At 37.3% G+C, this 20,985-nt stretch overlaps 1 protein-coding gene across 3 annotated transcripts in view; it reads right to left on the minus strand.

Annotated features, from left to right (window-relative positions):
• LOC145265534 (uncharacterized) overlaps positions 1-20,985 on the minus strand; it is a 71,057-nt gene that overhangs the window by 6,731 nt on the left and 43,341 nt on the right. For all 3 annotated transcript variants that reach the window (XM_080121462.1, XM_080121463.1, XM_080121461.1), the window contains exons 8-10: positions 16,958-19,274; positions 7,216-7,408; positions 5,446-5,605 (exon numbers count right to left, since the gene is read on the minus strand). In XM_080121462.1, coding sequence (XP_079977588.1) covers positions 5,446-5,605; positions 7,216-7,408; positions 16,958-19,274 — 2,670 coding nt within the window. The remainder of the gene's footprint in view (positions 1-5,445; positions 5,606-7,215; positions 7,409-16,957; positions 19,275-20,985) is intronic.

Below are 20,985 nucleotides of genomic sequence, written 5' to 3' on the forward strand. Positions count from 1 at the left end.
AAAAAAATCGAAAAAACACAAAAAAAAATAACGTAAAGCAAACAAACAATGGTAAATGTAAAAATCGGAAAATCAAAAACAAAAAAGAAAACAGAAAAACAAATGTTAAAACTTCTTTAAAAAATCTGAAAAATAAAAACAAAAAAAAAAACATGTGAAAAATGGCTTAAATAAGCCTGTTTCAATATTAAATTTTAAAAAATCGGTGGGTACCCGGCGTTGCCCGAGGTGTTTTTGGGTGTGTGTGGCCAATCGGGGTGGGGTGGGGGTGGTGTTAATGAAAACCTAAGAATAAGAGAAGTAAAAAAACCAAAAAAAAAAACCAGAAAAACAAACGTTACGTGAAAAATGGCTTAAATAACCCTGCTTCAATATTAAAATTTAAAAAATCGAAAAAAAAAAAAAAAGAAGAAGAAGACATCTTACACCATGATTCGAACCCAAAACCTTTTTAGATAATGACCCAGCGCTCTAACCAACTGACCTAACACGACGTACACAAAATTAGCTCATTTATTTTTAATCTTTAAACTAGATCAGGTTACGACGTCGTATGACGCATGCGTAGAAGCGACTTTGTCATGAGAGGACGGTTTTTGCTGACCCCCCCTCCCCCCTGTAGAAAAGTGCTTATTTAAGCGTGAAAAAATTAACGTTTTGGGCCAATTTTTCGATATTTGTCGGGCGAAGGATGGGGTTTTCATATGATACCAAATCTGTGAATTTTGTTCTGTCTGTCGAAAGTTTTTAGCAGACACACACACATACATACATTTTCGCTTTTGTACATATATAGACTAGCGGGGGTACCCGGCATTGCCCGGTTGTTTATTGGTGTATCAAAACAAAAGAATAAGCAAAGTAATAACCCTGTTTAAATTTTATATAAAAAAAAAAAACAATGTAAAAACTTCTTAAAAAAATCGTTGCTCGGGTGTTTGTTTTGGGGGGGGGGGGCTTAAGAAAAAAAGTTTTGGTAGGTAGGTAGGATCGAACCCGAAGCCTTGAGGTAAAGGTAGAAAATAAAGTGTGAAAAAAACCTGACACGTTACCCGCTCGGCCAGCAAGAAAGAGTAACTGAAACACGTTTGAATTTAAGTATTAAAAACAGAATTCACAGGTGCTCGCAATAAAGTTAACTCCACTACTTCTATTTGACCTCATTAATGAGGTCAAACAGTAGTGGAGTTAACTTTTACTGCGGGGCAGTTTTTTTTGGTTTGTTTACTTAACTTTGGCTGGTTTTGTTTCCCCAGGATGTTAAGAGGGGGGGGGCGGACCAGCTCTCCATAAAAAGGGGATTGTCCAAATTGAATAACAATTGTCTGATATAAGAAGTTTCCCCCGCATTGATCAAAGGTGATTGCTTCTGGACGTTCCAGGCGCGATTGCCGGGAACAGTATGTATTTATTTGCTTCCCCACTGAGCAAATTAGGCACAAGGCCGGTTTTTAATGTGGAGAGAGGGAGGGGGAGGGAAAAAAGGGACCAGCTCCCAATGGGTGGGAAATGGGAGCTGGAAAATGACAACTGGTATGAAGGGTTCCCCTACATTGACCAAAGTCTGATATGTGGGGTTAGCCCCACATATGGTCTTTGCTTGCAGTATCTGTCGGAACAGATATACACTTTGAGATATTAAATTCTTTATTCATGTTAAAAATACATTGAAAATCAACAATGAACAAGGCACACGGCCAACTCAAAAGGGGGGATTGTGGGGGTCGTTGGTCATCCTTGTCACTCCAGGATTTTAAACAAAATCAAAAGTTTCTCCCAGCTAGTATCTTCTTTCACCATAATACTGCATTCACCCTTTCATACTGGGGGACGTCCTACTTAACTCCCAATTTTTAAAACATTTTTTATTGACATGTAAAATCAAAAAAAAAAAAAAAATGGTACAATAATTCATTTGCGTCGAGGGCGGGGGGGGGGGCGTAATGGTGATTAGTAGGACCCTCCAAACCTCATCTAGTTGATAGACTGCCAGTTCCACTAGGTTTGTAAAAGGAGCCTCGCTTCTGCGGGTCAGTCTCTACGTGGGGATGGCCTATAGATGTGGGTGAACGGAGAAAAGAAAATTTTGTGGGTAAGGAATGGGGGTTAGTTTGTATTTCTTTCTCTCCAAGATGGGTGAAATTTAGAGGAGGTGAAAACAAAAATTGCAAGAAGGAGGGAGTGAGGATCTTTGAGGCTTCCGAATCGGAGAGGGATAGAACACACACTCAGCTAGCTGAGAGGCTACTTGCTTAATTTTACTTTACGGAACTGCGCGTTCCACACCTAGGCAGGGAACACGTATTCAAATTTGGCTCCTCTTCGTACACACAGACTTGCTACCTGTATCCATCTTCTGTCAAATGCCGCGCGATGCAGCCTTCTTCTATCACATCTGATCTTCACCCGTAGTTGGTGTTTAAAGAAAGCCATCAGATCCTGATCAGAAAAAGACAACACCCCCTGGCAACCTTGCAGACGGGACGTCCAAATCACCATTCTCGCCATGGCCAGGATCGTAACGTAGACCATTTGTCTTTCCCAGTCCCACGGGGGCCTCACATTGTCCATGACATTGGATATGGTAATTGGGTGAGGATGCTCAGGATCGATGCGAGTCGTCACCTCGCTGACATACGACCAGTACCAGCGGAGTTCGCAGCAACCGAAGAAAGCATGATCAGTCGTTTCTACAACTATTGTTCCACAACGGGAACAATCAGGCAACTCCAAAAACCCGGAACTGCATTGTATGTTGTTGAGTGGAAGTGCATTTTGGGCCAATCGCCAGGTCAGAGAGAACTCCGAATTGTTCAAATGACTCGAACCTGGCACCCAGCTCCACGCGGAGTGGATCTCACTCTGTTGCCACCCCAAACGCGTGCATAGCAGGTCAGCGGCGGCCCCCTTCACTAGATCCCTGTGGAGTTCCCTACGGGTAGCAGTTACAAGGTCGCTGGACCTTGGTAGTCGTTTTAGCGTGGCTCGGCACTCTTTAATGTAGGCAGATTCTCCTTGCGACAGCTCTCGATAGAAGGGTCGAGAACAAGGTTGGGGAAGGCGGCAGTAACCACGGTTGGTCATCTTGCATATAGTAGTTCAGGAAGGCCAGCCTCTCAGCGTCTCGGTGACACTTCAAGTCCGGCATTCCCAAGCCTCCCTCACACGGACGTTGAATAGACCTGTCTGCTCACCCAGTGTCTTCACTGTCCCAAAGAAGTGAGGATAAGAGTTCGACAAAAGCTGTTAGGTGTTGTGCAGGCAGAGGAAATACGCCCAGTCGGTAAAGGATGAGAGGAAAGACGTAAGTGGTGCACGCCTCAGCTCTACCCTTTAAAGAAAGTTTCCTAGGAAGCCACGAATTGACTGCAGCCTCCACCTTTGACCGTACCTCCAACCAATTTTTGTCAAGCTGGAGACCCGGTCCGAACCACATGCCGAGGATCTGAACCGGGCCATCTGAAGGGCGCTGGGAGGTTGGCATTGCCACTCCAGGCGCCCAACTGCAGTCCTACAGACTTGCTGCGGTTTATCTTGGTCCCTGCAATTCTTTCATACTGAGCGAGCGCCTCCGACACGATCTCGATGTCTCTGAAGCTCGACACAAAGACCGTGACATCATCGGCAAACGCGGATACCTTGGTGGCTGAGCCACCGGGTATTGCAATTCTGCGCATTGCCGAATTTGCCTCCCCACGTCTCAGCTTGCGGAGCAGGGGCTCCAAAGCCAGGACATAAAGCAGGGGCGACTGCGAACAACGCTGACGAACCGACCAAGAGATAACAAAGGGTTTCGAGTGCTTTCCGTTGACTTGCACGACGGCTGTGGGCTGTCGATACATCACGGAGATCCACTTGCAGAAGTCCGGTTTAAAACCAGCGGCCTCTAAGACAGATGCCAAGAAACGATGGTCGACCCTATCGAAAGCTTTGGACTGATCTAAGTTGATCAGCACGGCTTCCGTGTCGTCATCTATCCCTCCCTCTAGGATCGTGCGGATCAGGTGCAAGTTGTTCTGAATCAATCTCCCCTTCACAGCGTAGTTCTATTCCGGTTCAATCAACTCGCCGATAAAAACCTGCAGCCAATTTGACAGGACCTTGGCCAAAATCTTCAACTCTGTGTTTAGCAGAGTTATGGGCCTGTAATCGTCTAACTCTTCCTCACCATGCCCGTCACCTTTCCTCAGCAATATGATCACTCCCTTGGTGAATTGCCCCGGGATGGATCCCTGAGCAAACCAATGGTTGAACACATCCATGAGAAGAGGCAGAAACATGGGCGACAGCCTCAAATACAGTTCGTATTACAGACCATCGAGTCCCGGCAATCTGTCACAGCTGACCTGCTTCAGCACAGTAAAAACCTCCCGCTCCGTCACCCGGCCCTCGCAACTAGCCACTCTAGCCGCCTCGAGGCGGGGAGAGTCAGCCAAATAGTCGCTAAACTCAAGGACCGGAAGATCGCCTGCTGCGTAAAACGCTCCTCGAAATGTTCTCGAAACCCCTCGCAGATCACCAGAGTCGATTCCAGGGTGCGTCCATCTGAATGTCTTACCTTTGCAATGTACTTGTCCGAGCCACGCCTAGAAATTTCATGACGCACGTCAGTGCTGGAGTTGACTGCTTCATTGCCCACCTTTCTAAGCCTAGCTCTGACTACTGAACCTTCATAATGCTCACTATTCTCACACAGAAGGTCCTGCTTAGCTAGTTTCTGACTAACCCTATCACCTTCCCCCGTAGCCCGGGCTAGTTTCTGCTCTAGCTTCTTCTTTGTCTTGGCCTTATCTAGTGCAAGGCGCTGATACTACACTTTGATCTTGTCAGCCGGGCCGCTAAGGGCTGAGGACAGTATGTATTTATTTGCTTCCCCACTGAGCAAATTAGGCACAAGGCCGTTTTTTAATGTGGAGAGAGAGGAAGAGGGGAGGGAAAAAGGGACCAGCTCCCGAGAGGCGGGAAACGGGACATGGATAGTAACTGTTGGTATGAAGGGTTGCCCCTACATTGACCAAGGTCTGATATGTGGAGTTACCCCCACATATGGTCTTTGCTTGCAGTATCTGTCGGACAGATACTACACTTTGATCTTGTCACCCGGGCCGCACAGGGCTGGGGACAGTACCTTAGCTTCGAATTAGTTTCGCTTTGAAACAAAAAAGCCGAATAAACATGTGAGAAGCCAAAATAGCAATAATTTTGTAAAAGTCGCAGTAAATAAATCTAGACACGACGCGCATTCCCAAATCCTAGATATCATTATCTAGGGGGTATATAAACACTTCTAAGCGATAGTAATTCCCGGTCCTCACGGGAATCCCGGTGAAAAAAGCCTTTTCGGACATACAAAAATGCGCGCGCCGCATTGGCCTTTTATACATATAGAAAATGTTAATTTTTCCGCTACAGAAAAAAAAATTAAATTAAAGACAATATACTTACTTGCCAAGTGGTTCCTCCTGGTGCAAGTAATTAATTTGATAGACATTACGAAATTGTCCTTTTTTACCCTTTCCCAAGGTCAATTCTTTACCAGTACAAACGATTGTATCCTGACCTGACCACACACACGTCACTGGGTTATATTCATACAAAGTGGCTTCTAAACAAACAAAACAAAAAACAGGAATTGAGTCGCAAAAATAAACAAACATTTAAATGATAATAGAATTTAGACTTGAAATACGAAAAGAAGACCAATAAATACCAACATATTAAATTTGATAGATCAAGGAGTATTGACATATCAAAGTAAGTAGATCAAGGAATACTGATATATAAAATTTTGTGGATGAAAAAGTATTGACATATTAAAGTACATATAGGCATCTTAAAATATTTATTGTAAGAAGATGTTGCTGCTAAAGTAGATCAAGGAATATTGAAATATTAAATTTAGTGGATAAAGGAGTATTGACATGTTAAAGTAATCAAGGCATATTGAAATATAAAATTTAGCAGATCAAGGAGTACTGACATTACTGTAAGTAAATGTTAATGCTAAAGTAGATCAAGGAATATTGAAATATAAAATTTAGTGGATTAAGGAGTACTGACATGTTATGTTGATGCTAAAGTAAGTAGATCAAGGAATACTGAAATAGAAAATTTAGTGGATCAAGGAGTATTGACATTATTGTAAGTAGATTTTGATGCTAAAATAAGTAGATCAATGAGTACTGAAATATTGAATTGAGTGGATCAAGGAGTATTGGATCAAGTAAGTATATCAAGAAATATTGAAATATGAACTTTAGTGAATCAAAGGAGGATTGACATAGAAATAGATCAAGTATATTGAAATATAAACTTTGGAGGATAAACGAGGATTGACATGTTAAAATAAATAAATTACGGATACTGGAAGATTAAATTTAGTGAATCAAAGAGTATTGACATGCTAAGCTAAGTAGATTAGCAGATACTGAAATAGTGAATCTAGTGAGTATTGACATATTAGAATCAGTAGATCAAGCAATGATGAAACATTAATGTTTATCAAAGAAAAATAATAATAAAAACAAAAATGATAAAACTACTTTTCTTTAATAATTCAGTAGAAAAAGTAGGCTTTTAATATTAATGTCAGAGTGAGAAAAAACTCAACTTTACAGATTTTTTTGATTTTTTTGCTCTTTATATCAAGTGGCTTCATGTTTTGTCTGGAGTGATTTAAAAAAAAAATTAGAATTTTGTTGTCATTTAGACTCCAGGGAATTCCAATGGTTTGTTGTTATTGTAACTGAGCAATCACTGAAGATGACTTGCATGCAAAGACCTCATGATGAGACAATGATGATGGTGATGAAAGTAGTTGAAAGACCTGAGAGAGAGAGAGAGAGAGAGCACCAATCAGACCTCCACTAAATAAATAATAATAATAATCTCTTCCTGTTGACTATTTTCCTCCTACCTATAGCCTTGATCTTTTCAAGATTAAGATCAATAGGCATCTTCTATCCGTGTTTAACATCTTTCATTCTCTTTAGCGCCTTACATCAAGTGGATTCATGCCTCGTCTGGAGCAACTTCCATAAAAAATAAATATAATAAAAAAAACAATAATAATGATAACAATATTGTTTTTTAATATAATAATAATTTAATTTAATAATAATAAAGATGATGATGATGATGAGGAGGAGGAGGAGGATGAAAAAACTATGGAAATGTAAAGCACCACTCTGACTTCCACAAATAAATCATACGTACTTTGAACTTTGTTGATTGATTCATGTTGGTCGTTTAGGTCTTCTTTTCTGGAGTCGGTTTTTGAATGCAGGGAAGAGATTATTTCGTGATTTTGCTTTAAAAGATCTCCCAGGAAGGATGTCAGGGACACCTGCTTCATGCTTTCAGTCACCGGATTGTTCAGCTGCTGCTCCCACGGCAAAGATTCTTGCCTCTAAAGACACACAAAAAAGTCAAATCTTAAAATTCAGGATTAAGGTTAGAGGGTGGCGTGGTCCCTGGCTTTAGTAGAGACCATTTTAGACGGTGATATCATCTTTGTGTATAGCCAAGATCCACAGCAACAATTAATATATATTGGGTATAAGGTTATCTTTCAGCAAAGGTAGAAAATGAAGAGTTTTTTTTTCCATATCATTTGTTCTATCTTATATATTCAAACCAAGGGACCGTTTTATGATTCTAACCATCCCCTTAAATGCAATTGTTTGAATCTTTCTTTCACTTGGTAAATTGGGTATATTTGCCAGGTAATTTTTTGAAATTCTTTTTTATGAGTCCGGTTGCTCCCATAATTACTGACTGGAAGGATGGAGATCTTCCTAAGATTCTGGTTTCTTTTCATGTTGTACATAAGACATTAGTATTTTGCTATCCTTTCCCTCTCAGCTGTGTTTAATCCAGCATAATTGGAGAAACTAACTTCTACTATGGTTGCTTCTTTCTCCTTCTTTTCCCATATCACTATGTCAGTTAAGTTTCCTAGTTGTAGGGGATGCATAGTCATAGTAGGTGGTGTTTTCTTATTGGTCCCCCCCCTACAAAAGGAGGGTGGACCTGCAAATTCATCCTTGTCCATCCGTCTGTTCGCACTTTTCTTAAAGGGCAAATGATGAACATGGACTTTTTTTTTTGCATCATGCAGCATTTAAAATTACATATATTAAGGCCTAAAACTGCACTGTTTGTTCATTTTCACCAGAATCTAACCCTAACCCGTCGCCTTAGTCATTTTTTATTCCTTGTTCACTCTGCACTCATGGGGGACCATGCATGCTTCACTTGTTTCTAACTGTTTTTTCTGGTATATGTACCCACGCAGGGGATGGTAGAGTGGTAGCTCTAGATATATCTAAGGCTTTTGACATGGTATGGTATGAAGGTCTTCAAGAAAATCAGATCATACGGTATCACTGGAAGAATACTTAACATAATTAAATCCTTCTTAGATAAGAGAAAACTCCAGGTTGCCCTCAATGGTCGTACATCTAAACAATATGATATAAATGCGGGAGTTTTCAAGGGTCTATCCTTGGACCTCTATTATTCCTAATATTCATAAATGACCTCTCTGACAAAATTGACTATGAGATGGGTATATATGCTGATGACACTACACTCTATAACAGACACGACAGGAAAACAAATCAACACATATCTAAAGAAATGGCAGAAACACTAGAGGACGACTTCCAATCCATAGTGGAATGGGGACAAAAATGAATGGTCACATTCAATGCTGCCAAAACTAGTTTCCTTCAATAATTACAGGAAACCTTCTCTACCACCAATAGCAATGGCCAAAGACTCTTTATCTGAAAGTACATTTTTTAAACTTCTCGGCCTAACGTTCACAGGAAACACGAGTTGGAACAATTACATTGAGAGCATTGCCAGGACCACTGCGAAAAAGGTAGGTTCTCTCTACTGTGATAGAAAGCTACTAATGCCCGAAAGTATCCTGTACCTCTATAAGGCCACCATTCGCCCATGTATGGAGAATTGTTGTCATATTATGGCTGGTGCATCTGCTACTAGTCTCTAACTCCTAGACAAGGTTCAAAAGAGAGTCACCAACTTGATAGTTCCTGAACTGTCATCTAAGCTCCAGCCTCTGTCCCATCGACGAAATGTAGCATCCCTCTGCCTGTTCTACAAGTACTTTAACGGTGAATGCTCCGACGAACTGCAAGCACTTGTACCCCCTCGATGTAAATACCCCCGACAAACCCGGCAAGCAGCTAAATCCCACCCATACACAGTAGAGATCTCTAGATGTAAGAGAGCCTTCTATTCCAGTAGTTTCTTCCCCAGAACTGCTAAACTTTGGAATTCCCTTCCAGGTCCCTGCTTCCTCAACTGTACTGACATGCAGAAGTTCAAGTGTAACGTGAACCAACATCTTGCTGCCCAACTCCCTACATAGTACCCCTGATTAGTAAAACAAAGCAAAATATTAATGAATGTTATGTTCACTCTATCTAGTTCTCTATATTAGTAAGTCTCTATAGGAAAGAGAGAGTGTAGACTATACTGTAATGAAATTTTCTGTGTGTGTCTTACAAGGAGGGAGAGGGGTTCTTTTCTGTTACTTTACTATATAAGTAGGTACGGGCAAAAATGGGTGGACAACGATAGGGGGACAACGATAGGAGGGACCTAGTTTTGAAAGCCTATTTATAATAATTTTTTTGTAGGTTTCCGACTACTTTTTGATTGCATTTGAAAGATTAAAGACTAAAGTTAATTTCCTAAAGGAAAAAAAATATTTGTACACGTGAAAAAAAGGTTATGAAAAATGTTTTCACAGCGAGCTAACCAATTCAGCTAAATTTTGAAGTTAAATAAATTCATTGTAAAAATCCTTTAAAAAGATAAATATTAGTTTTCTGGGTCTATTTCAAAGATAATTAGTAAAGTCCTAAGATATTGAATTAAATAAATAAAAAAAAACACCATGTTTGTACAAAAAATAGGGTTAATTATAATCCGCAAAAAAAAAAAAAAAAAAAACAGTTTATAAAACATGATTATAAGGAGACCCAAAATTTCAGCCAATCGAAACGCTGTTTCAAAATGAACTCATGATAGTAAAAGGAGATAGGGATGTCAGATTTCTTTCTTTTTTTTTTCCCAGACGTGCATCCATACATTCCTAATCTGAACGCTTGTATCAATTTTTACCTTTTTTTAATTTAATTATTTTTTATGTTTCTGTTTTTAAATTAATTGTTATTTTAATTATTGTTTGAGATTATATAAAAATTATGTTACGCCGAAAGTTTCACATTTATGCGAGCAAGGAAACTATCTTGCATATAAAAATTATGCGAAATCTGTAATTTAAAAAAAAAAAAAAAGTAGAAATATTTTTGCTATTATAATTTTTTTTGGTGAAAATATAAAATAAACAATGCTTAATTCAATAGTAATATCGGTAGTTTGAGAAATTCATTTTTCTTCGAGTTATATCGAATTCATTAATACGGACTTTAGGGGCTCTTTTCGTAATGTTCCTGTAAAAATTAAATAATTTTTTTTAAAATTGTTATAATTTACGATGCTTTATTCCCATAAAAAAAAACAAAAAAACTCTTTCATTTTTTTTTACTACAGAAAACCATAACTTTAATAAAGGTATTTTTTGTTTAAACAAAATAATACATTTCCACTAAGATTTAAATAAAAATAATGGATTCATTATATTCCGTGATCATTATTTGATAAATACTGAAAATTTCATTAAAATTGGTTAATTTCCTGATTTTTGGCGAATTTTTAAATAAAGGGAGAGGTCAAAATGTTTATACATTTTGAGCATCAGCATTCATTTTGCCCGTACCTAACTATAATGTTCTCTAACTTCTGTTTATGAGTGAAATGTCTGTATCGTTATCTATTTGTTGGGCTGTGATCATTACCTTGCTGTTTCTTAGTGTCTCTGTGATTGTCTAGTTAATATCTACGCATGTGTGTGTGTAAACAAAATAATACACATATGTGACAAACATACCTGCTTCCTGCCTCTTGGAGGATTCCATCATTAATCATCTTGAGGGAGCTAATTCTGCTAATTAAAGGCGCATGCAAGATACACTCAAGACGATGGTTGTTTTTTTATATATATTATTTATTGACCTCAGGCGTTTTTCGTCACATTAGACTAGAGTGAATGGCGAACTTTGGCTTGCTCGGTTCTCTGGTTCCATCTGGGAACCATCACCTCCCCTCTTGAGGAGGCCTTGATTTTCACATCTTATCTCTTTCGTGTCTAGCGATCAACTCAACTAAATTATTCTAAGTTTCTCAAAACTGGAACCTCTGATACGTCAGATCTGATCCCTCACCTAGCTTTGGCGCAGCCGACCGGGTCATTCAGTTTGACATATGTCACAACATTGACTCTTTAACCCTTCTACACCTGCAGTGCTCACTGAACTATCATTTCCCACGATTCAACTTTGTCATTCTGCCAGCTAAAGAAAAATAGATATTAAACAGACAGACAGACAGATAGACAGATAGATAGATAGACAAATAGATCGATCGATAGATAGATCAACAGATAGATAGAAAGATAGATAGACAAATAGATTGATAGATCGATAGACAAACAGACAGATAGATAGATAGATAGACAGATAGATAGACAGACAGACAGGCAAATAGATCGATAGACAAACAGATAGATAGACAGATAGAAAGATAGATAGACAAACAGACAGATAGAAAGATAGATAAACAGATAGATAGATAGATAAAAAAGGATAAAAGTTAAGAATTGATATTAAATAAACAAATAGATAAATAAACCCGATTCTGAATAATTATTTTCTAACCGGTATTGCCCAGCTATCACATAGCAATACTATTAAAACAATTTGTAAAACGCACAAAATGTTAGCAAGAAATTATTTAACAAAAATAGCCAAGATGTGTTTACAGAGGGCCATAACAGTTCTGAATTATTGAGATGAGGCGTGATTATTTGTATTATCTAAATATTAATTCACTTTTCTGTATGTCCAGTGTCACAAAATACCATTATCATCATCGCAAACATTAATTAATGACAAACGAATTACCTCCCTTTATAGTTGCTCTTTATCAGTTAAAAATCATTAAAACCATTTTCTCTCCAAAAATTAAAAAGAAAAAAAAGAATACATGACTGTTTACAGTTTCAAATTGGCTATTTTATTTTATAATTTTAAAAAAGTTGTGTTGAGAAGAAACTATAAATTTTTTTATTATAGTTTCTTTTAAAAATTAAAAAAAAAGTGTGGAAGTGAATTGACGTCTATTCCTTTATAATTTGTATAAAAATGTTATTAAGAAAAAAAACAAAAAAACAATTTGTTGAGCGTGGAATTTTCACTGAAAAAAAATCTAAATTTTTAAAATCAATTCTTTTTAGTTTTAAAATGTTAAAAAAAAGTATTTGATAAAAAACTGTTTTAAATTTGTTGTTATTTGTTTTATTTTATTTTTTTTAATTTTTATTTATAATGTGTTTTAAAATTTTCAACTACCATGGAATTTCCAAAATCTCTGCTAGTTTTGATTAATCGGACTAATTTTTTCATTTTCATTGTTATTTGTACAACGTTTGGGTCAGTGTAAACTCTGATCAGTTTCAGGTGTACAAGTCGTCATGTTTGGTAAAGGAAAAGGAGGGGTTATTTATATTATTTGGAGTCTGCAAGGACCTGTGGTTAGAGTACTTGGAAAAGTCAATTGTAAAACTGATATTCTTCTGAAGGTTGAAGGTTCAATCCTCAGTACAGGCGACTGAAAAATACAATTGCAAATTACTAAGCACCTTTATTCAGTCATGGCTGATGGAACAAGAGCATGTTACCTCCACGAAGTAAATAATGGGTTCCGTTCGAAAATCTGTCCAAATTCCTGAGTTCGACAAGATATACCTGAAGTAGGTCGGAGGGTACATCAACCGAAATGTTCAAACTCTGGAACGTTTTTGTCGATGTAACCTTCACAAGAACCCGAGGCACAGTAGTTAAGAGTACTTAGAAAAATCAACTTTTCTTTCTTTTTTTTTTTTTTACATAGGTATCACCATTTATCAAGGTCCGGGAGCCATTCGAGGATAAGGGTTAAAGAGTGTATAGTACTCAAATGGACAATATAGTAATTGTCAGTAATGGAAATTCAGTAAATTTGTTAACTTAAGCGGAACGGCTTATCAAGAACTTGTTTACATTGGACTTGAAGACAATCAGATTGTAGTCAGCTGGAAAGCAGGAAAACAGAAGACAATTCCACAGGTGTGCACTTCTAAGAAAGAAGCTTTGTTCATGGAATCTACGTTTAGGTTTAGGCACAGATAAAGAGTGGGGGGAATTATTGATAGTGTTTTCAGCTAGACGAGTGTTTCTTGTGAAAGTTTGGCAAGGGGGGGGTCCATAGATTGAAGCTCAGTCGAGCACTTGCCATGAAAATAATGATAAGGCAAAAACAAACTCGCTACATCTTTTCTGTGAGATAGCGGTTGCAGGGAAGAGAAAAGGACATCTCCTACGAGGCTAAAAAGTCTATTTTGAACTCTATCAAGGCAGGATAAGTCTTTTCTATCAGCTCCTGCCCAGATGTGGCAACAGTACTCCATCCTTGGACAAACTTGGCTCTTATATAGATAGAGAATTGCATCAGCAGTGAGATATCTACTGGATCGATAGAAGAATCCCACCATTTTTCCAGCAGCTTTGGCAACATGTACGCGTTCCATTTCAGATCAGAAGTAAAGGTCAAGCCTAACCGTAAAAGTAATATTCTCCTGAAGGCTGAACGTTCAATTCTCAGTGTGTGCGACTGAAAAATACAGTTGCAAATTACTTAGGACCTCTATTCAGTCATGGCTGATGGAAGGAGAGCATGCTATTCCTGTGAAGTAAATAAGGCGTTCCGCTCGAAAGTCTATCCAAATTCTAGAGATCAACAGAAACATTCTCGAGTTCGACAAGATACACCTGAAGAAGGTTAGAGGTTACATCGACTGAAACATTGTGAAAATGGCACTCAAGATGAGAACAGTAGTTTAAAGAATCCAAATAATATGAATACATTGAAATTACAGTCTTTTTATTTCCAAATTATGACTGAAAAACTTGCCCATCTTCCGGAATGTGCTGTAAAACCCACATTAGAGATTTGAAAACACTTTTAGAATCTTCCTATTTCTATCTTTTAACATAATACACTTTTAATTTATTGTAGAGTCTCTGACCTAATAAATACACCTACTTAACTTTTGGGATACGTGTGTGACTAGCAGAGATACCTGGCGTTGCCCGAGTCCACAAATAATAAATAGAAGAAATGAAGTTCCAATTTGAACACACCTGCTATACTAAAGATATTGAGCACTTTTTCATTACCGTGGAGTAAATAAAGGATTTTGGTTTAAAATTCTGTCCAAATTCCTGAGTTAAACAAGATACACCTGAAAAAGGTCGGAGGTTTCATCGACCGAAACGTCGTGAAAATGACACTCAAGATGTGAACAATAGTCTAAAGAATTCAAATAATACAAATAACCATTTGTCATCTCGAAAATTCAATGTGAAATGGTGAGGGTAGCTCTACACTTCTGAGATTTCATATATAGCATCTAATATAATATTTTCTTTTGTTTACTTTTTCTTTCTTTTATTTTTGTCTCATATCAGATGCTAGATAATCTATATATATAAAAGCGAAAATGTGTGTATGTATGTTCGCTTTTTGTGTATGTCCAAGAAAGGCTTTTTTTCAGAGAAGCGATCGGTTGCCTAACAACTTTTTAAAACTTTTTATATCACATGTAAATCGTAATATCTCAGAGTTTACAACGGAACTCGCCTGTCTATTTAATTTGCTCGACTTCGGGAAGATAATTATTCAACAGTTTTCACGCGCCGCATGTGGGTTAGGCCTTTTCCTATAATAAAAGCGACACTAATTGTCTAGATATTTTTCCGGCCTCGATCGCTGGAAATGTTCGAAAGCAATGAGCTTTACTCAATGTGGAAATATTATTTCCTAATATCAGAAGACAATTGCTATTCAATTTCGGCAAGTGGAGTTGTTTCCCCCTACCCCAACATCTTGGAAAAAAAAAAAAAAGCATTCCCGCACTAAATGAAATGCTACCCCGCAGTCAAAAGTTGACCTCAGTAAGTCATTAAAACGTGCACCTGCTAATTCAAGTAATTAAATAAATTCAAATGTGTTTCCGTTAGCATCTCGCGGTGGCCCAATGGTTAACGTTGCACTTTTTTTTTTCACACTTTAATTTCCAACTTTGCCTCAAGGGTTCAGGTTCGATTCTCATACTTACCTACCAAAACATTTTTTTTTATTTTAACCCCCCCCCCCCGCCCCCCGAGTTTTGATTTACCCAAAACCACACACACCTTCAAACACCCGGGCAATGCCGGGTACCCCTCGCTAGTCTATATTATAAATCTCATCGGTCTGTTGAAATGTATGTATGTACACCTAAAACTTTTGATAGAGGCGATGGATTTCCACAAAATTGGTATCGTTTTGAAGCTCAACCCTTCGGACAACAAATATAAAAAAATTGGCCAAAAACATTAATTCCTTCACCGTCTTGAGTAACCATGTCACAATCTCTTATTGGTATCTCCTTTGCCACCCTGGGCACTTTTCTACAGGGAGGGCTTGCTTTTTTAGCGAATATTTTCGATTGTCTACGTCACTTCCAGTTTGGCAATGGGCGCAACAGCAAAGACATCCTGTTTTTTTTTTTTTTTCACATTCTTTGCCTCCTTTGCGGTACAGGTTCAAGCTTGCCTGTTTACTACCATTTTTTTTTTTGTTCAATACACACCTCCAAACATCCGAGAAACTCTGGGCACCCAGGCTAGTATCTATATATCTATAAAAGTGAACGTGTCTGTCTGTCTGTGTACATTTCCCTACGCAATAACTGTCAATTTTTAGTCTATAGACTCAAAATTTGAAATACCGGGTACTGAGATTTGGGAAAAATCGATGTGACGGGTGTCAGCCAGAAATTTGGCTGTTAAGGGGTCAAATTTCAACGATTTGACCTTTAAGAACTCTACCAAACTCCTCCGACAATTTTGGGTCTAGACACTTGAAATTTTAGATATAGGTTCCTTGAACCTGGATCTAACTTAATAAAGTGATTTGAGCCCGAAACTATAAATTTTAAGGGGTCATAATAGGGGTCAAATTAAAAAAAAAGTTTACTCTTTTTTTTTTTTTTGCTCAGCATACACCTCCAAACACCCGGGCAACGCCGGGCTGAAATGCTAGTATAATATAAATCTCATCTTTCTGTTTAAATGTATGTATGTATGTATGTACGTATGTATGTATGCATGAAATCAATGTACTTATGCCCCTTTGACATACATACTCCCAACTAACCGAACAAGTAGCAAGGGAATATAGAGTAGAAGACTTTTCAGCATCTAGTGATCTCAACAGTGAAGAGATGGGATTTTTCTGCTTGTTGGGTTAGTCAGGAGTATGTATGTCAAAGGGGTAGAAGTACTTTGATTTTATCAGAGCACATTTCATTAAAACAATCACAGGGATGCGACCTTGTGGAGATGGGATAGAGGTTGGAGCTTGGCCGACAGTGTGGGACCTATTTAAGACTCCTTTTTGGAGCCTGAGCAAGAGTGAGTGACTAGTGGTAGATAGACCAGCCCAGATGTGGCAACAATACTCCATGCATGGGCAAACTGTGGCTTTGTAAAGATATAAGATGCTCTCTGGCATGTGTAATTTTCTAGCACATTAGAGAGAGCCCACCTTCTTGGCAGTATCCTCAATTTTGCACTGACCTAATAAAAAAAAACTATTAATTAATACATTTTTCACTATATATATAGTTCTCTATATTAGTAAGTCTACATAGAAAAGAGAGAGTGTAGAATTATGATACAGAATACATGGCACCAAGGTAAAAAAAGTAAATTCTTACCTGGAATTTAGTTAGTAAGCGATTTGGTAAATAAGTACCATCTTTCTTTGACTGACATATGAGAGTCAAAGCCTTAGTATTGACCAAAGAGGCATCTTTACTCCTTGGTGTCAACGATGAATCGTAATCGACATTGAAGTCTTCAAAGGTTTGGCACAGGCTATCAAGTGCAGATACTTTACTTTCAATCATAGATATGCGAGAAGGCAGACCAACAATCCTTTGCGGTTTTATTGACAAAGTCCAAAATTCTTCAGGGAAGGAATATCCCATATTATCCAAATCAGAAAAAACATTAAATGATACATAAGTGTCATAAACTCTTTCCTGTGTGTCAGCTATACAATCAATGCGTGCAAATAATGGATCAAATCTTGCAGAACCTTCTTTGGAAACTTCTTCGCTATCAATAATTGGAGCTTCTTCTGTTTGCATTACCACTCTTTCTTGGGTAACTGCTTTACAGTCTACAAGTGGTATTTTCCTGGTTTGTGTAACCATCCTTTCCTGGGTAACTGCTTCGCAATCTGTCATTGGTGTTCTTTCTTGGGTACCTGCGACACAATCTACCATTAGTGTTCTTTCTTGCATAACTACCTTGTCTTGGGTAACCGCGTCACAATCTCTCATTGGTATCTCCTTTGTCTCCCTTTTCTGGGTAACTGTGTCACAATCTACCATTGGTGTTCCTTCTTGCATAACTTCCTTGTCTTGAGTAACCACATCACAATCTCTCATTGGTATCTCCTTTGCCTCCCTTTTCTGGGTAACTGCGTCACAATCTACCATTGGTGTTCCTTCTTGCATAACTTCCTTGTCTTGAGTAACCGCATCACAATCTCTCATTGGTATCTCCTTTGTCTCCCTTTTCTGGGTAACTGCGTCACAATCTACCATTGGTGTTCCTTCTTGCATAACTTCCTTGTCTTGAGTAACCGCGTCACAATCTCTCATTGGTATCTCCTTTGCCTCCCTTTTCTGGGTAACTGCGTCACAATCTACCATTGGTGTTCCTTCTTGCATAACTCCCTCGTCTTGGGTAACCGTGTCACAATCTGTCATTGGTATCTCCTTTACCAACCTTTTCTGGGTAACTGCGTCACAATCTACCATTGGTGTTCCTTCTTGCATAACTTCCTTGTCTTGGGTAACCATGTCACAATCTGTCGTTGGTATCTCCTTTACCAACCTTTTCTGGGTAACTGCGTCACAATCTACCATTGGTGTTCCTTCTTGCATAACTCCCTTGTCTTGGGTAACCGCGTCACAATCTCTCATTGGTATCTCCTTTGCCTTCCTTTTCTGAGTAACTGCGTCACAATCTACCATTGGTGTTCCTTCTTGCATAACTCCCTCGTCTTGGGTAACCGTGTCACAATCTGTCATTGGTATCTCCTTTACCAACCTTTTCTGGGTAACTGCGTCACAATCTACCATTGGTGTTCCTTTTTGCACAACCATCTTTTCTCGGTTAACTACTTCATGATTTACAATTTGATTACCCTCTCTGTTTATATCTACACTTTCTTGATTAATTGCTTCAGAATCAACCCTTGGAGTCTCTTCTTCTCGCATTACCATTTTATCTCGAGTAACTGCTTCACAATCTTCCACTGGTACCTCTTTTACCATCACCACCCTTTCTGGGGTAACTGCATCATAATCCAACATTCGACTCCCCTTTTCTTGCTTCACCGACCCTTCCTGATTATCCTCCTTCTCATCATTATTCTTTGTTTTCTGCTTTGCTATTTTTCCCCTTATCTGAGTTGCCAGTTCAACATCTACTACTGGATCATTCTCCGCTTCCATTCCAAGCTTTTCCGAATCCATCAAATCATCCATTATCCGATTTCCCATTTCCAAAGTTCTTCTCCTTAGATTCTGCAACCTTTCGGCAGCACCAATTGTAACGTGCATCCATCGTGCATTACTCATGTTTGAAGAAGTATCAGGTTTGACGCCTATTATCAGTTCGGCATTATCTGCCACAATAGGATTTCTATTAAACTGATCCATTTGCACATTCTTCCCCGGATCTACGTTCTCAGTTTTATTCATTGTGCTATCAATCGATGCATGGACATGATCCCCAGTTGTTTTATTTAACATATTGGCTGCCGTGAATCCATTGTTACCCCGACTGCCTGATCTGTTCGGATATTGCTGGCTGATTGTGATAAGAGCAAAAGTCAAAGCTGGGATAATTTGCTTCAGATTTTGTTTTCCAATCTCTGAATCCAATTGGTTAGCGCCAATGTCACAGAATTTCTTGTAGACAAATAGACAAATCGCCTCTAGGTAATTGCCCATATATCTGCAAAAAGAAAGAAAAAACATTTTTTACTTTATCATCTCTCTCTCTATATATATATATTTTTTTATTCAAATTAGAACAACGTTTCTATATGAACTCTCATTCTTGACGTTAATCTCACATTGCCTATGCCCAGTTCAAACATTTCAAAATATAACCGCCAGATACAACGCATGGCTCCGTACAAACAGACTTCTTTCTCCAACTTTACAACATGGCAAGGAAGAAGAAAAGAAAATAAAGAAACAAAACAACATACTGAAGATGGGGTATACCTCTGAAATATATTTGTGATGAATTTCAAACAAGTAAAATATTTGTTGATTTTCCTTATATTACGTTGTGATCTGGCTTTCAAGCGCACTTGATGCATATTTTATTTATATATATATATATATATATATATATAAAAAATAAAATATGTATGTATGTATATATATATGTATATATATATATATATATATAAAAATAAAATATGTATGTATATATATATATATATATATATATATATATATATATAAAAATAAAATATGTATGTATGTATATATATATATATATATATATATATATTACATACATACATGCACACACATACACAGGGTGATTCAAAAGTCTCCATACAAATAAAATGTTTTCTGGTGATTCAAAAGTTTTCAAACAAATAAATAAATCATTTATTGTTTAGTTATATTTTTTATTTCCATTATTTTTTGTTTTTAGTTATCCTAAAGATGTTATTGACCAAACAACAAAGAATTGAAATCATATTGGTGTCTGGAAGCAGTCGTCAGTTTGTTGAAAAATTTAACAGAAAACATGGAACTAACATAATACACGATACTGTAGCAAAACTTTTTGTGAATTTTAAAGGAGTTTGTCATTTAATAAAATTAGTTTAAGCTAAAAGAAAAAAATAAACATTTTCTTTATTTATTTATTTGTATAGAGGGTTTTTGTATCACCAAAAAAATTTGTATCAAGACTTTTGAATAACCCTGTATATATATATATATATATATATATATATATATATATACACACACATTTATTTATATAATTATAAACCTGTGGAACTTGCACCTTTACTTGAATCTTGTCTTTGACGATCAGACAATTCCATCTTTTTAAAAAGTGATGACAGGTGAATTTATATATAATTTTTAATTTTTTTTATGTAAATATAGTCATGTCTTGCTACAATGTTTTAATCATCATTGATTGCATCAGGCAAGAAAGAATATTGAAAATTAAAAAAAGTTGAAGAACTTTTTTTAATTTTAGGAGAAAATATTCCGAATGTGCTGCATGTTCAGCATGGTGGAATATTTTGAAATTTTAGATATTTTTTTTCTTGCCTGACGCAATCAATAATGATCGAAATGGTCTGCACATCGTAGCAAGATGTGATTATATTTATATAAAAAAATAAAAATTATAAATTTGCTCTCTTTGATTGAGCACTATACACGACTTTTGATGAAATTCAATGATTCTAATCTTTTAAATATTTTACACCTGGAATAAATATACATGCACACGCGGGTGTGTGTGTGTATGTGTTGACAGGTTCGAATCTGTCGACTGGTGTTAATCGTAAAACCCTGCATTGAAAATTCCCGCAAGGATGAAACACTAGTGTTTGTAAGTATTTAATTATCATAGTAAAAATATAATTATATACATTATATATATATATATATATATATATATT

Source organism: Euprymna scolopes, chromosome 40 (assembly GCF_053919585.1).
Source record: "Euprymna scolopes isolate OS-2025 chromosome 40, ASM5391958v1, whole genome shotgun sequence".
Taxonomy (NCBI): Eukaryota; Metazoa; Mollusca; class Cephalopoda; order Sepiida; family Sepiolidae; genus Euprymna; species Euprymna scolopes.